This window comes from Oryctolagus cuniculus, chromosome 15, assembly GCF_051225735.1.
Source record: "Oryctolagus cuniculus isolate XC-2025 breed Fujian yellow rabbit chromosome 15, ASM5122573v1, whole genome shotgun sequence".
Lineage (NCBI taxonomy): Eukaryota > Metazoa > Chordata > Mammalia > Lagomorpha > Leporidae > Oryctolagus > Oryctolagus cuniculus.
This window is the reverse complement of record NC_142881.1, coordinates 11,840,943-11,855,386: the sequence shown is the minus strand read 5'-3', so window position 1 is coordinate 11,855,386 and position 14,444 is coordinate 11,840,943. Positions and strand designations below refer to the sequence as shown.

General features: G+C 55.0%; 1 protein-coding gene across 1 annotated transcript; it reads right to left on the bottom strand.

Annotated features, from left to right (window-relative positions):
* Positions 1–9,440: 9,440 nt before the first annotated feature.
* On the bottom strand, positions 9,441–14,113 carry PRLHR (prolactin releasing hormone receptor). Its single transcript, XM_089313946.1, has 2 exons — positions 13,953–14,113; positions 9,441–13,697 (listed from the first exon to the last, which is right to left on the bottom strand). Exon 2 carries the CDS (start codon positions 13,689–13,691, stop codon positions 12,579–12,581), a length of 1,113 nt encoding a protein of 370 aa, XP_089170072.1. The 5' UTR covers positions 13,692–13,697; positions 13,953–14,113; the 3' UTR covers positions 9,441–12,578.
* Positions 14,114–14,444: the final 331 nt, after the last annotated feature.

Genomic DNA, 14,444 nt, shown 5'->3' with positions numbered 1-14,444 from the left:
AAATACTACCTTTGTTGTTTTAAAATAAATTATTTATTTATTTGAAAGGCGGAGTTACAGAGAGGCAGAGACAGAGGCAGAGAGAGAGAAAGAGAGGTCTTCCATCTGCTGGTTCATTCCCCAGATGGCCGCGATGGCCGGAGCTGGACCAATCCGAAGCCAGGAGCTAGGAGCTTCTTCCAGGTCTTCCACATGGGTGCAGGGGCCCAAGGACTTGGGCCATCCTCTGCTGCTTTCCCAGGCCGTAGCAGAGAGCTGGATCGGAAGTAGAGCAGCTGGGTGTCGAACTGGCACTGGGATGCTGGCACTGCAGGCAGCAGCTTTACCCACTACACCACAGCGCCGGCCCCGTATCTTCATTGTTTTAAGCAATGGTTTTGTGGTGGTATGTTATTCAGCAGAGGCTAAAAGCTACTTGGAGACAAACCATGGGGCCTCCCTCTGAGCTTCTATCTGCCTGTCTCTCTATAAACTGCTTGGCCACCAGGCAGGTAGTAAGCTTTCGACACAATCTGCAATCATTATCACGATCATTATTAATAATCATTATCTTAATGTCCATTGTGTGGAGCAAGGCCACATGACAGGCAGGTCCAGTGAGAGACCTGAGCTTTAGTGTCTTCGTCGGTAAAACTGGGGGCCTGCAGAGCTGCCATGGGCCCTGGCGGCGTGTGAGCCAAGTGCAGTGCAGGAGCCCCAGCACGGGCCACTACTGCCTCCCTCTGCTGCCACCGCATGCCCGGAGCAGCAGGGCGCCTCCCGTGTGCACCGCCCAGGTGCCCTGGGCTGTTCTGTGGGACCTGGAGAGAGAGGCCCGTGCCCTACGACAGTTGTCACCTCCTGCCAGGAGTGGGCGTCACCCCCACGAAGCCTGTGCCTTGCACCCCCAACCGAGGCTCATTCACGGCTGGAATTCGGGTCAGCACAGAAGCCTGCGTCTCCTATAAGACCATTTGTTAAATGAGCACCGTATCAACACTGTTTTGAATTGGTTCTCAAACATGATTTTTTAAAATTTTATTTGTTAACTCTTTATTTAAAAGCAGAGAAGCAGACAGACACACACTGACTCACTCCCCCATATTAGCCCACATGAGCCAAGACTGGGCCAGGCCAAAGCCAGGAGCCCAGAACTCAGCCTGAGTCTCCCACATGAGTGCTGGAACCCAAGTACTGAGGCCATCACTCACTCCCTCTCAGGGTGTGCATTAGCAGGAAGCTGGAATTGGAAGCGGATCTGGGACTCGAACCCAGGTACTCCGATACAGGATGTAGATAACCCGAGTAGCATCGTAACCATGCACCAAATGCTTCCCCCTCTCAAAGATGACGGTTTAAAATACACAATCCCACAGGAAGAGTTTCTGAACCAGCAGGTCTAAGGTGGGGCCTGGGGACCTGTTTTTTAAAGGCTGTGCAAGTGGAGCCCCTTCCATTTGTTATAATTGATTAATGGTAACTGCAAGCTGATGAACTCACTTGTTTTTGGTATTTGGAAAGTGGTGCAATCCCCAATTTCCCAACCACATGATAAAAATAGGTTCTACATAAAAACTGGAAAGGAAATCCAGATAGGTCTTCAAGGGCTTTCTGAGCCTACCCTGAAACCCACAACTGCAGAATGTTTAGGGCTCTGGGGCTGGTGCATTGTGGCGCAGAGGGTTAAGTGGCCACTTATAGCAAGGGCATCCCATATCTGACCACCATTCCAAGTCCTGGCTGCTCTGCTTCCGGTCCAGCTCCCCTCTGATGCACCCAAGAGAGCAGAGGAAGATGGCGCACGTCCTCAAGCCCCTGCCACCCACCTGGGAGACCAGGCTGGAGTTCCTGGCTCCTTTCATCAGCCTGGCCCAGCCCTGGCTGTTAGGGTCATTTGGAGAGTGAACCAGCTCTCTCATGGCTCTACTTTTCAAATAAACAAATCTTTCAAAACATGTCCAGAGCTCTGTCCTTCAGATGGTGACTCCCCCACCTTGTCACCATCTGAAAGTATTCACATCATTTAGGAAAAAAGAGAGAAATACCATGAAGCAGTCAAGAAGGAAGACTCCACAGCAGACACCGTTTCCCACTCTGCATCTGTATCTCCAGCCAGCTGAGTCTCCATGTTTTATGAGTACCCTGTGAAAAGTTTTAAAACGAAATTAATTGCAGTTTGTGGCCACTGCCAGCCGAGCTCCTGCGGGGACTTACAACAGGTGGCTCACTGTACTCCCAGGGAGGCATGGCGGAAGCCTAAGGGAGTGGGAATTCAAAGGCCTGATGTGAATTTCTCCATTCTCACCCTAACTGGCCCCGTTTGGATCGCCAGTCCCCCAGGCCCTGGCGAGGACTCTGGCTCACCTTTCTGCTTCCTAGGATGTTGAAGAAGTCACTCCTCTGCCCTCCACTCATTCTAAACCTTCAGTAGCTCCCCCTGCCTCCCAAGGAGGACCAGACCCTTAGCTTGAAATTCAAGGCAGGATGCAATAGTGGTTAGGAATGCAGGCTTTGGAATCCAAAACCCAGCTCCACACCTACCCGTTGTGAAACCTTGGCAAACACGTGACTTTGCTCAATGCCTGTTATCCTGTGTGCAACTATGAGGATGGCGCCTGCTTCCTAATGTGCTGGAAACAAACGCTGTAACATGAGGTACTTGGGCTCTGTGCTAACGCACAGGTAAGAACTCAGCACCGTGACTGGTATTAATCTTCCTGGATCCAGCTTCAGCCAGCTCGTCTTTCGCTAAGCACCACCTACACCTTTGCCAGGGGCATCAGTTTTCCCTGGCCTGGCTATTCGCCTTATCCTGCCCACGTGTGCTCTCCCACCATCGCCCTCTCTCTTACTGAAGAGCCCAGGCATCCTCCAAAGTCCCACTCAAATGTCACTTCATCCTGAAGCCGCACCTCCCAACGCCTGGAAAAATCCTGGCCCAAGGTGGCAGAGTCACGGCATAAACCCCAGCCAGAGTGGCTGCAGCATCTGTGACCAGGGCCGCGCAGGATCTGGGAAGGCCAAGCAGCGGGAGACGGGAGACGCAGGGCGGATCCCACACTTTGCAGGTTCCCTTGGATTCCGGAAGGGCTCCGAAGAGCACCTCACCCTCCCAGGACTCTAACTTCTCTGCATTTCCCGCAGGTTTGAGGGAGACATCTCAGCTTCCCGTTTGTCTTTTCCAGCCTATGCTCATCTGCTGACAGTGATTAAACAGAGGGACATGCAGGCCGCGGCTTCCCCCCGTCAGGGTGGCCAGGATCCCACGCGGAAGCTGGCCTGATGTCATTTAAGGGGACAAAGGCGGAAGTAAGTTACAAAACATAAAATACAGCTTAACCCCTTTTAGATAAAATATAAACTTTGCATACACAAGGGTACTTAAAATGTTTCATGGAAAATAGAATCAAGATAAATTTACTTTGGTGCAAATGTTTTTGAAAGTCATGCATATGAGGGAAGTCTTTAAATACTTCACAAACAATGCATATGATGAAAAAAAATGCATGGATTTCAAAAGCGATTTTTCCTGTGTTCCAGTACAGCTTCATTCCCAAGGCTGGTGGTGGCTGGTGGTGGCTGGTGGACCAGTTTGCTGCTCTTCAGTCACTCTCTATTTCAGGTACAGGCACTGCAACCAGAACTTGTTCATTAGGACATGGTTTTTAAAGATTATTTTATTAAAAAAATGTTTACTGGGGTAGTGGGTTAAATTGCTACCTGTGTTACTGGCATCCCATAAGGGTGCCAGTATGGTTCGTGTCCGGGCTGCTCCACTTCCAATCCAGCTCCCTGCTAATGGTTTGGGAAAAACAGAAGACGGCCCAAGTGCTTGGGCCCCTGCACCCATGTGGGAGACCCAGATGTACCTCCTGACTCCTAGCTTTGGCCTGGCTCAGCCCTGGCTATTGCAAACATCTGGGGGGTGAACCAACAGATGGAAATCTCCCCCCCCCCCGTAACTCTTTCAAAATATCTATCTTTTTAAAAGTGTTATTAATTTGCAAAACACAGTGCCGTGTTTCAACACAACATACAAAGCCAGGCTACCAGTCTTTCCACTCCTTACCTCTTCTCTAGGTTTGGGGATGCTAGTTCCTGTCTTGCTGTTCTTGGTACAGTTTGGGCACATTAGCAGAGTCCAGGGAACCCCACTGTGCTGCGGAACTTGGAACTGGTCATTTCTGACTGTCCTAGTGCCCCTTATCTGGCCTCCCTCCATCCCCCTGCCCGCCCTCCAACTTTTTGTGCCTCAAAATCAACTTGACCTTCAATTCCATTTTCCACGAACTTTTTACACTTGCATACTTCCCTGGAAAGGAAAACACACACACTGTCAACCCCCACCCCCACCCCAGGAAATTTTCACTCATTCCTTTTTAAAGAAAAACCCAGTCTGGGAAGACCTGTCCATGCTGACCTCTGGCATCCAGCAGCAGGCTGAGTCGTCCACGCAGGAATTGTCTGGGACGCGGGAACCCCCGGTGGGCTTTGCTCTGCCCCCCAGGCTGCTTTGGCTCCACCAGCTGACTCCACGTCTTCCAGGCGACACAGGAGCAGAGCCACTCACTACCTAGTTGGTTTGTGCCCGCCCCCCCCACCCCCACCCCCCACGCCCCCCACCCCCCCACCCCCCGGCAATGAGAGATGCGGGAGAGCCTGCGCCAGACGCCTCCTCCTCTTGACCCACACCCACCGGGTCCCTACCCTCGGCACCGCGGTCCTGATCAAGTCCAAAAAGGCTGCGGACCGCTGAAGTGCCCACTCCATGAACAACATACGCGCCCTCGTGTCGCCTCTCACTCGGGGCCGATGCGCGGGAAACACGCACAAGGGCCCGGGGGGCCCAGCGATGAGAGGAGTGTCCCGGCCCTGCCCTCGCCCGACAGCACCCCCTAAGGGGCCACCATGCGGCTCCGGGGCGGCGGGATCCTCCACCCCCATCCGCCGCCTGGGCTTGGCCGTAGAAGAGAAGCCAGGGAGGGTGCAGGCGACACCCGGAGTGGGAACAGAACTGGGAGACTCTGGCGTCCGCGGCGCCTGGGATAGCTGGGGGACCCCAAAAGGGCATGAGGAGTGAGGCTCTGGTCCCAGCCCTGCAGCACGGTAGAGAGGCTCGGGGGCGCGGTCGCGCAGGAGCGTGCCCGTGGGGAGGCGACCCCCGCACCGACATGGCGCACCCCCCCCCCAGCCCCACGTGGGTCTGGAGCTTCAGCCACAGCGAGGTCAGCGACAGGGGCATGCGGGCCCTCGGGAGTACACAGTGACCCACGGTGAGCACGAGAAGCGAGAACATGGACGTGGAGCGGTCGAGGGCCCACCGGAGGACTCGAGGTAGCAGAGGACGGGGCCGCATTCCCAGGGCTGCGACTTGGAGGTGCAGGCCACGGTCGGCAGCCAGCAAGTCGGCGGAGGCCAGAGGCGCGTGGGTCACCTGGTGCCTGTCGGGGCTGCCAGGGAGGCGGGTGAGAGGGGCGGTGCCCGGGACGCCCTCTGAGCTGTGGAGAGCGCAGCTGCGGGGAGCCGTGGCCTGCAGCACCCCAGGATCTGCCGCCGGCGGGGGCCTTAGCCTTCGGAGAATGGCCCGAGCCGGCAGCCGCCCTGGGACGCGCGGCGGTACCAGGAGCCCCTCACCCAGGCGGTCTGTGCGGGCGCTGCGCACGGTCGGGTCCCCGCACGGCTGCCTCTAGGCCTGGGATCCTGAAGTCAAAACCTTCCTTTGCACCGGGGCACAGGCCCCTGGACGGCCAGGTCAGCTGCTCGGGGCACTGCTCCTTACGGTCTCAGTCTAAGCGTTTAGAGGACGCCCGGTGCCCTCCCAGGAAGTAGCGCAGGTGTGTGCGCCCCCGGAAAGGGGCCTGCTGGAGGGGACTGGAGGCCCGGAGGAAATGCGAGGAAGTGAGACCTGGCGAGGTGAGGGAGGCGCTACCAGTGCTCCTGTTTTTCCACCCACCACTGCGACGCGGAGGTCATTGTGTCCCCAGTATTAGCCCTGCAAAAGGCGTGGCCATGGAAGGACGGTCCTCATGGGCACGCTGGCCACCACCAGGCTGCCGTGTCTGACTGCCAATGGTCGTTGTGCTGCAGCCCCGTGTGTCCTTCCCAGGGGACGGCGCCTTCTGCCCAGGGTGAACTCAGGGGTGAGGGAGGAGAGGAGCCCAGAGCCTGACTCCCAACCTAGACCTCAAACCTGGAGGCTCTGCTTAATTTTTCCGGCTCAAAAGGACATGTTCATGGCTTGGCAATGCTGAGAGGAGAGGGTGGTGTGGCTTCCCCTTGGTCATTGGTCTCATTGCAGAAGGGGGAGGGGGCCAGGGGATTTCATCATCAGCCAGTGGAGAAGAGGATTTTCAGGGAGGAAGGGGAGGGGATGCGTAACAGCAGAGGCTGTTAGCTCTTTGCTTTACTGGTGCAGGTTTCTTTACTCCCACTCCAAACGCCAAAAGGAAGTGTGCTTGACCTTTTATCGCTGGGCCCCTCTTCAGGGCGCTCAGTGAGACTGACCAGGTTGGGGGTCCTGTGGGGATCCGTGCAGACTCCTGTCACCCGCCTCAGCCTGGCGCTTGTCGGGGAAATGACGGCTTCTGTGAGCTCCAAGACTCCCTAGTGGGCGGGGAACAGGAGAAACTGCAGCCCTGCCCGGGCTTGGTGCCTCTGCCAAGCCTTGTTCACCTCCCAGGAGTCACCCGGGAGACAGGTGCTCAAATCCCAGCGCCTCCCTTCCCTGGCTGACACGGGGAAGAGGCAAAGACGGCAGCCTGGAGACACGAGTGGTAAAGGAGAGGGAGCTGAGAGGCAGAGAATGGCTCAGAAACACCCACACTCGGTTCTCCAGCGAAGGCTGCTGCTTCCGAAGGCTGGTTGTGAATGTCTGGAATTTCCTAAATCGAGATTTCAACTCTCATGCAATCTGAAGAAGCCCAGTATCTGAAAATGAGTTTATCTCACTTTGCAGGATAAATGGGTCCCTGAAAAGGTGCACATAAATCAACCTTAAGTGATGTTTCACATGTGCCAGGAAATCTAATTTATGACTCTTTTGTCTAGATTTTCTTCATAGACCAATGTGTCTGGATGATTTTGGAGTTTCCCAAATTGTATGTGGGAATTGGGCAATACAATACCTACATTAAAATAATTATCCAGTCGTGGTGGTATGGAAATGAGGCATGGGAGCTGGCGCTGTGGTTTAGAAGGTTAAGCCTCCGCCTGCAGGGCTGGCATCTCCTATGGGCACTGATTCAGGTCCTGGCTGCTCCACTTCTGATCCAGCTCCCTGCTAGTGAGCCTGGGATGGCTCAAGTACTTGGGGTCCTGCACCCATGTAGGAGACCTGGAAGAAGCTCCTGGCTCCTGGCTTTGTCCTGGCCCAGCCCTGGGGGTGAAACAACAGATGGAAAATCTGTGTGTGGGTGTGTATGTGTGTTTCTCTCCTTCTCTCTGTATCTCTGACTTCAAATAAATAAGTATTTTTTAAAAAGAAGAAATGAGGCCAGCGCCATGGCTCACTAGGCTAATCCTCCACCTGCGGCGCCGGCACCCCGGGTTCTAGTCCCGGTCGGGGTGCCGGATTCTGTCCTGGTTGTCCCTCTTCCAGGCCAGCTCTCTGCTGTGGCCTGGGAGTACAGTGGAGGATGGTCCAAGTGCTTGGGTCCTGCACCTGCATGGGAGACCAGGAGAAGCACCTGGCTCCTGGCTTCGGATCAGGGCGATGTGCCAGCCACAGCGCGCTGGCCGCGCCGGCCATTGGAGGGTGAACCAACAGCAAAAGGAAGTCCTTTCTCTCTGTCTCTCTCTCTCACTGTCCACTCTGCCTGTCAAAAAAAAAAAATTAAAAAGAAGAAATGAGGCCTGGCCTTCTCTCTCTGACGGATCCATGGATTTAGGCTCCCACAGTCTTGGGGAGCACAGAACTGGATGTTGTACCCTGGCAATGCTGACGCCTCGGGGTCACAGCAGACCCACATGGAACAGGTCAGCGCTGAAGTTGGGATCGACGCATTCAGACTGAGTGGCATGTTTTCCTTGGCACAGTTTTTCCTTGTGTTGGCCCTGGCCATCCCGAGGTCAGGTAGCCACTCCACGTGTCTAACCAGCTTGGATTATTAATTCCACACTGGAGGGTGTGAATTAATGTTTATTGCGCACCCACAATGTGTCAAACACTGTACAAACTCCACCCCAAGAAGCATCACACAGTGATTCACCAACACATGGGTCTCGGCACACATAGCAAAGCATGAATGCATGAGAGAAATCAACCAAGGACCTGCCCTGGGACACCTCTCCTCTGTGGGGGACGGGCCCTGCGCTGCCTCCCAGACCCAGCCTCACTCTTGCCTGGGTGCCTTCGAAAGACTGCTAAATGCTCATGAAGGCAAACCACAGCACTTACCTGAGAAAAGCAGCCTGGCGCTTAGCTACCCTGGGAAAAGAGCAGCCTGAAAATCCACGAGAAATAAAAAGCAGGGAGGTTGCATCAGTTGGGATATTGTTACCTTAGCATCTCCCACAGTTGCTATTTCCAGGTAACTGTTGCCAACAGGTACTGAGACACTCCTCTGCCCACTCGGTGAGATAAATCTGTTGACTGGCTGCCAAAAGTGAGACCTGGGGATGATGCTTGCGAAGAGGATTACAGCCTTGGGCAAGGCTGCTGCCAAGTACCAGGCTGGCTCCGTTCCCAGCTTTCCTGCCTGCCTGACTCCTTGCAGGAGGCGGCCTGGGAACAGCCCTCAGACGCTTGACATTAATGCAAACGAGCTATTCAATGCAACTGTCTACCTACAACCTTATGTGGGTGTCTCTGGGAGCCACCTCTGAGAGATGTTTTTTTAGGTTGATTCATATTTACCAACTGGTCCCGAAAAGATTTCAGATGGAGTGAGAGTCTGAGTTGCTGTCCAGTTGCCGATTTTTGTGTTTCCTAAAAATGTTTGTAAACACAGCATACTTCTCAGCCTCTCAGGTGACTCCACAAAGTCCGTGGGAATGTTTAAAACTTTCTTAAGTTGCAGGCATGACCAAAACCAGAGGCAGGTTTTCTAGTGATTACTGGGAACACTCTGTTCTCACAGTTGATACAGACTTAAATTAAGCTAACAATCAGGGAACATTTTTATTTTTTTAACACCCTGACAATCAGGATTTGGAATAATTCATAATATATCACTTTATAGTGCAATTAATCCATAATTGAATGATGTTTCTTCTAAACTGATTGGACTCGGTACCTAACACAGGAAATGCGCAAGAAACTGGGGAATGAATGCCTGTATATTGCAGTTACAAAGATTTGCCTCCATGTCAGCGATCAGGTCTGAAGAGTAAAAGAATGCCCGCCAAGTATGATGTGTAATTGTCAAGTTCAGCTCCTAACTCTTGCCACGCTCGGCAAGTACAACTCAAGCTTCACTCAGACATGTCTGAGATTCACTGGAAAGAGGGTAATTCTTTTTTTTTTTTTTAAGATTTATTTTATTGGGCAGGTGCTGTGGCACAGCGGGTTAACGCCCTGACCTGAAGCACCAGCATCCCATATAGGCGCCAGTTCGAGGCCTGGCTGCTCCACTTCCTATCCAGCTCTCTGCTATGGCCTGGGAAAGTAGTAGAAGATGACCCAAGTCCTTGGGCCCCTGCACCCAAGTGGGAGACCTGGAAGAAGCTCCTGGCTCCTGGCTTCGGATCGGCCCAGTTCTGGCCATTATGGCCAACTGGGGAGTGAACCATCGGACGGAAGACCTCTCTCTCTCTGTCTCTCCTCTCTCTGTGTAACTCTGACTTTCGAATAAATAAGTTACAGAGAGAGGTATAGACAGAGAGAAGGAGGATAATTCTTAAGACACTTAACTTTGGATGCACATTAAAATCACTGGACGTGCTTTGAAAAATGCTAATGCCCAGGCCCCATCTCAAATCACTTAGTCGGGGGCTAGGGTCTGGGCTTCTTGTTTCCCAGGTGATTCTGGGGCAGCCAGGGCTGAGAACCAGTGATTTAAATCTTGCAACTGAAAGACCAGTCAGATGCCTCCCTAACTAACCCCCTGCATCCCCATCCCCCATCCCCTCCACACATACCCATCAAGAGAAAGCTCTGAAGCCGTGTGAGATGGCTGCCTTGAGCCCCTCAAGTAATGGAGCCCCAGAAAGTGCAGGAGCCATCTCCGGGATGCCAAGGCAGTGAGCTCATTAGGGCTAAGGGACACAATGCTGTGAACTGGGCTGCAGTACTAGTGTGGGGTCTCTGTTCTCCAGGCCATAGATCAGACTCAAGTCAGTGTAGTGCCATGTCAGACGTAATTTGCATCTCCCACCCTAACTTGCTTTTTCCTTTCTCCCCAGCCAGCCTTTAACCTACCCTTCCCCCATGCTGCCAAATGTCCAGCCCTATAACTACTCAATACTCCCACTGCTGGGGCAGGAATTGTAGTATAGCAGGTTAAAACACCACTTAAGGCATACATATCCCATATCAGTGCCTGGGATGGAGTCTTGCCTCTGTTTCTGATCCAGCTTCCTGCTCATGCACACCCTAGTCAGCAACAGATGATGGCCCAAGCACTTGGGTTCCTGCCACCCATGTGGGAGACCCAGATGGAATTCCTGGCTCCTGGCTTTGGCCTGACCCAGCCCCTGCTGTTGCAGACATTTGGGGAGTGAACCAGCAGATGAAAGATCTCTCTCTCTCTCTCTCTCTCTCTCTCTCTGTATGTGTGTGTGTGTGTGTGTCACTCTACCTTTCAAAATAATTAATTTCTAAAAACTTAAAGACTCCCAATACTGACTGGCCCGATCATAAATACTCATTATCCCATTATGGTTGGAAATCAGTATAGTAAAATTTCGTCCTTGTCAGCCCCATCATCATCCCATCTTTTGTTTTCCTTCTGGGACACACTTTAATGAGTGATTGAGAGTGTATCTGAGGGACTGGTGCTGTGGTATAGTGGGTAAAGCCGCCACCTGCAGTGCCGGCATCCCATATGGGCATTGGTTCCAGTCTCGACTCCTCCTCTTCTGATCCAGCTCTCTGCTATGGTGTGGAAAAGCAACAGAAGATGGCCTAAGTCCTTGGGTCCCTGCACCCACATGGGAGACCTGAAAGAAGCTCCTGGCTCCTGGCTTCAGATCTGCCCTGCTCCGGCCATTGTGGCCATTTGGGGAGTGAATTGACCTCTGCGTCTATATGCCTCTCTGTAACTCTGTCTTTCAAATAAATAAATAAATCGAGAGACAGAGAGAGAGAGAGAGAAAGAGAGAGAGAGAATCAGAGCAAGAGAAGTGTGAGGAGGGGAAGCATTGATTCTTCTGTTTAGTGACCTGGCAGAGTGGCTGCAGACATCAATCCATGCCACAGACACCACCGGGCTGATGTGACAGCTGAGCGTTGTGCGTCATTTCCCACGGCACCCACCTCACCGCCCAGTTGCTGTTCCAACATTGATTGTGAAGACCCTTGTTCCAGGGCACTTGTCCTCGCTGTCAGAGTTCTCAGAGGCTAAAGTGACGGCTGTCAGCCTGGGGCCATGCCCAACAGTCTCCACCTGTTCCCTAACCCCAGAAATAATTAGTGCTGGATCTGTGCATCTTGTGGACGCCAGTTGTTTTCCTGAACTGTCCTTAGGTAAACTTCTTGCAGCTCTTGTGTTCTGGGTTGATCGTGTTCCAAGTGTCAGCACAGACAGGTGCTGAGCAGTCAGTCCACAGCTGTTGACCGGTTGCAAGTGCGCAACTACAGGATGCAAGAGAACGCTAGAGCACACTGTGAGTATTCAAATCACATAGTTCAGTGCCTGCACACACACACACACACACACACAGAGAGAGAGAGAGAGAGAGAGAGAGAGAGAGAGGGGACATCTGTCCTTACATCCTGTTACATGTCTCTTTAAGTGAATGGGAACTTTTCCTCTTTATCTCTTCATTGAATAATTCATCTCCTCATTTAAAAATAGCAGTTACGGAGTAAGGAGGAGGGACAACAAAAACAAGACCTTTTGCACAGGGGATGGTCAGTGCTTTCCATACTATAGCTTCCTGGTTTTGACACTAAACCCCTTTCCATATATACAGATCTCACTGAGGAAATGCTAAAAACCAAGACATGTTTGTGTAATACACATTTACCTGAAATTCTAGAAATCCAGGGATTCAAATAGACTAAAGGATGTCAGGTATTATATCTCAGCGGAGCCCTCTTCAAAGGCAAATGGAAAAGCTTTATCAACCCTAAGGCAGTGATTTTAAATCCCACCCACATTGTTCCTCCGCTGCCACCGAGCAAGTAGAAGGGAAAGCCTCACTCTGGTGCACTTCTGTCGGGGAGAAAGAGCTTTGTTTGCCTTTCAGGGGCATAAGGAGGAAACAACGCCCCCCTCGCTGTCCCTGACCTCCGCCGGCAGAGCACAGAGACTCGCACGAAAGCGCACTCCACATTTACAGACACAAGGGCGGGCAGCTGGACAGAACGGCTGGGCTGGGCGTTTCGCACGATGACGGCTCAGCTCTGGCGCCGGGCAGGGGGTCTGCAGTCCGACCTCGGGCGGCGTCCTCGGAGGCCAAAGGCCCTGCAGCGCCCCAGCCCACCATTGCACGGAGCGTCAGATGACCACACTGACCGTCATGCTCTGGCCGCGCGGCGCGATCTTGCGGGGCCAGGCAAGCAACAGCTTGCGCAGCTCCTCGCGGAAGCTGTCGTGCAGCCAGGCGTAGATGAAGGGGTTGTAGCAGGCCGAGCTCATGGCCAGCCAGTGGCAAAGCAGCTGCACCAGCCCGAAGGCGTAGGGATCGATGGCGCGGGGGTCGAGGTCCCGCAGCAGGTTGAAGACGTGCAGCGGCAGCCAACACACGGCGAACACCACCACGACCACGACCAGCAGGCAGAAGGTGCGGCGGCGCCGCGCGCGGTCCCAGTCGGCCTGGCTCTGGGTCACGCAGCCCGGCACCACGCGGTTGCGGAGCTTCACGGACACCCGCACGTAGGACAGGAGGATGACCAGCAGGGGGAGCAGGTAGGTGACAAGCAGCAGCCCCCAGGCGTAGAGCTGGCGCTGGCGCTCCTGAGCGCCCCAGAACTCCTCGCAGAGGCGCACGTCGTGTGGCTGGAGCTCCACGTGGTAGGTGTGCACTGCGGCGGGCAGCGCCAGCACCGCGGACAGCGCCCAGATGGCCAGCACCGCGTAGGCGCTCAGGCGCAGCGAGATGCGGCGGCGCAGCGGGTGCACCAACACCACGTAGCGGTCCACGGCGATGGTGGTGAGCGTGAACACGGACACGTAGACCGTGACGGGCTGCAGGAAGAAGACCAGGTGGCACAGGCCGCCTCCGAACACCCAGCCGCGGGGCTCGAAGGCGTAGGCCAGCGTGAGCGGCACGCAGGCGGTGCACATGAGCACGTCGGACAGGGCCAGGTTGCCGATGAGGAAGTTGGTCACGTTGTGCAGTCGGCGCACGCGCGCTATCACCAGCACCAGCAGGCAGTTGCCCACCAGCCCCACGACCACCACGACGCTGTAGAGCAGCACGATCAGCCCCTTCAGCTGGTGTACCAGTTGAAGGCTCTGAAACGGCGTGACCGCCTGGGCGCCGGCGCCCGCGGCCGACGCGTTGCCCACCGACGCCTCTGCACTCCTGTTGGCCGGGACTGTGGCCAAGGATCGCGACCCAGGGAATAAGGCAGGAACGCCGGGGCCCCGGGTGGGCAGCGAGGCCATGGCGACCTGTCCAAAGACAAAGTCGGTCACTTCCCATTCTCTCTTACACCCACAGTGCCCACCTCCTTCCCCCTTCAGCCGGGTCTCCCCTTTTGGAGTCATTGGCCTCCGGACGAGGACGGAGACAATCAAAAGTGCCATCCCCCTCCTCCGTGAACGAACCCTAAGCCTGGTTAGACAGGCACCTGTTACCCAAACGCGTCCTCATGCGTTTGCAGCTGTAGCAGCGCTCGCGGGTCAGACCCAGCAGCGGGACCCTACCTGCGAAGCGGGCTTGGCCGGCGGGACAGCGCGCCGCGGCGGGAGTGCAGGGGGCCCGCCGTCACCCAGCGGCCCTCCGCGCGCGAAGACCGCCCAGGCTTCTCGCTTGTTGGCGGGAGCTGCGCGGATGCAGAGCGCCGCGGCGGGCTCCAGCTTTTGAGAAAGACAGGGAGCCCCTCCCCTCCGGCCCGCCCCACCCCCACTCCCGCGCCCTTGTATGGAAAAGGGGGCGGAGCGAGTGGGTCCGGACAGGGGTCTCGGAGAACCGGCGGAGAGATGGGACCAGAGGAGGGCGGGCACGGCCAGCCTGGGCCAGAATAGCGGTGGCCGGGGGTCTCCACGGCCAGGGCTTTCAGCGCCCCTGGGGGGTCCTGCGCGGGAGAGGGGCGAGGGCAGAGACGAGGCTGGAAGTGCGGGGCTCCCGGGCCGGCCCGGTGCAGTCCCGGTGCAGAAGGAAGGGATGGAGGGGCTGCGCGGTTTGAGGTACCCCGG

What these genes read in the sequence shown, in the direction of transcription:
- PRLHR (XM_089313946.1), bottom strand. Translation starts at nt 13,691, where the DNA reads ATGGCCTCGCTGCCCACCCGGGGCCCCGGCGTTCCTGCCTTATTCCCT.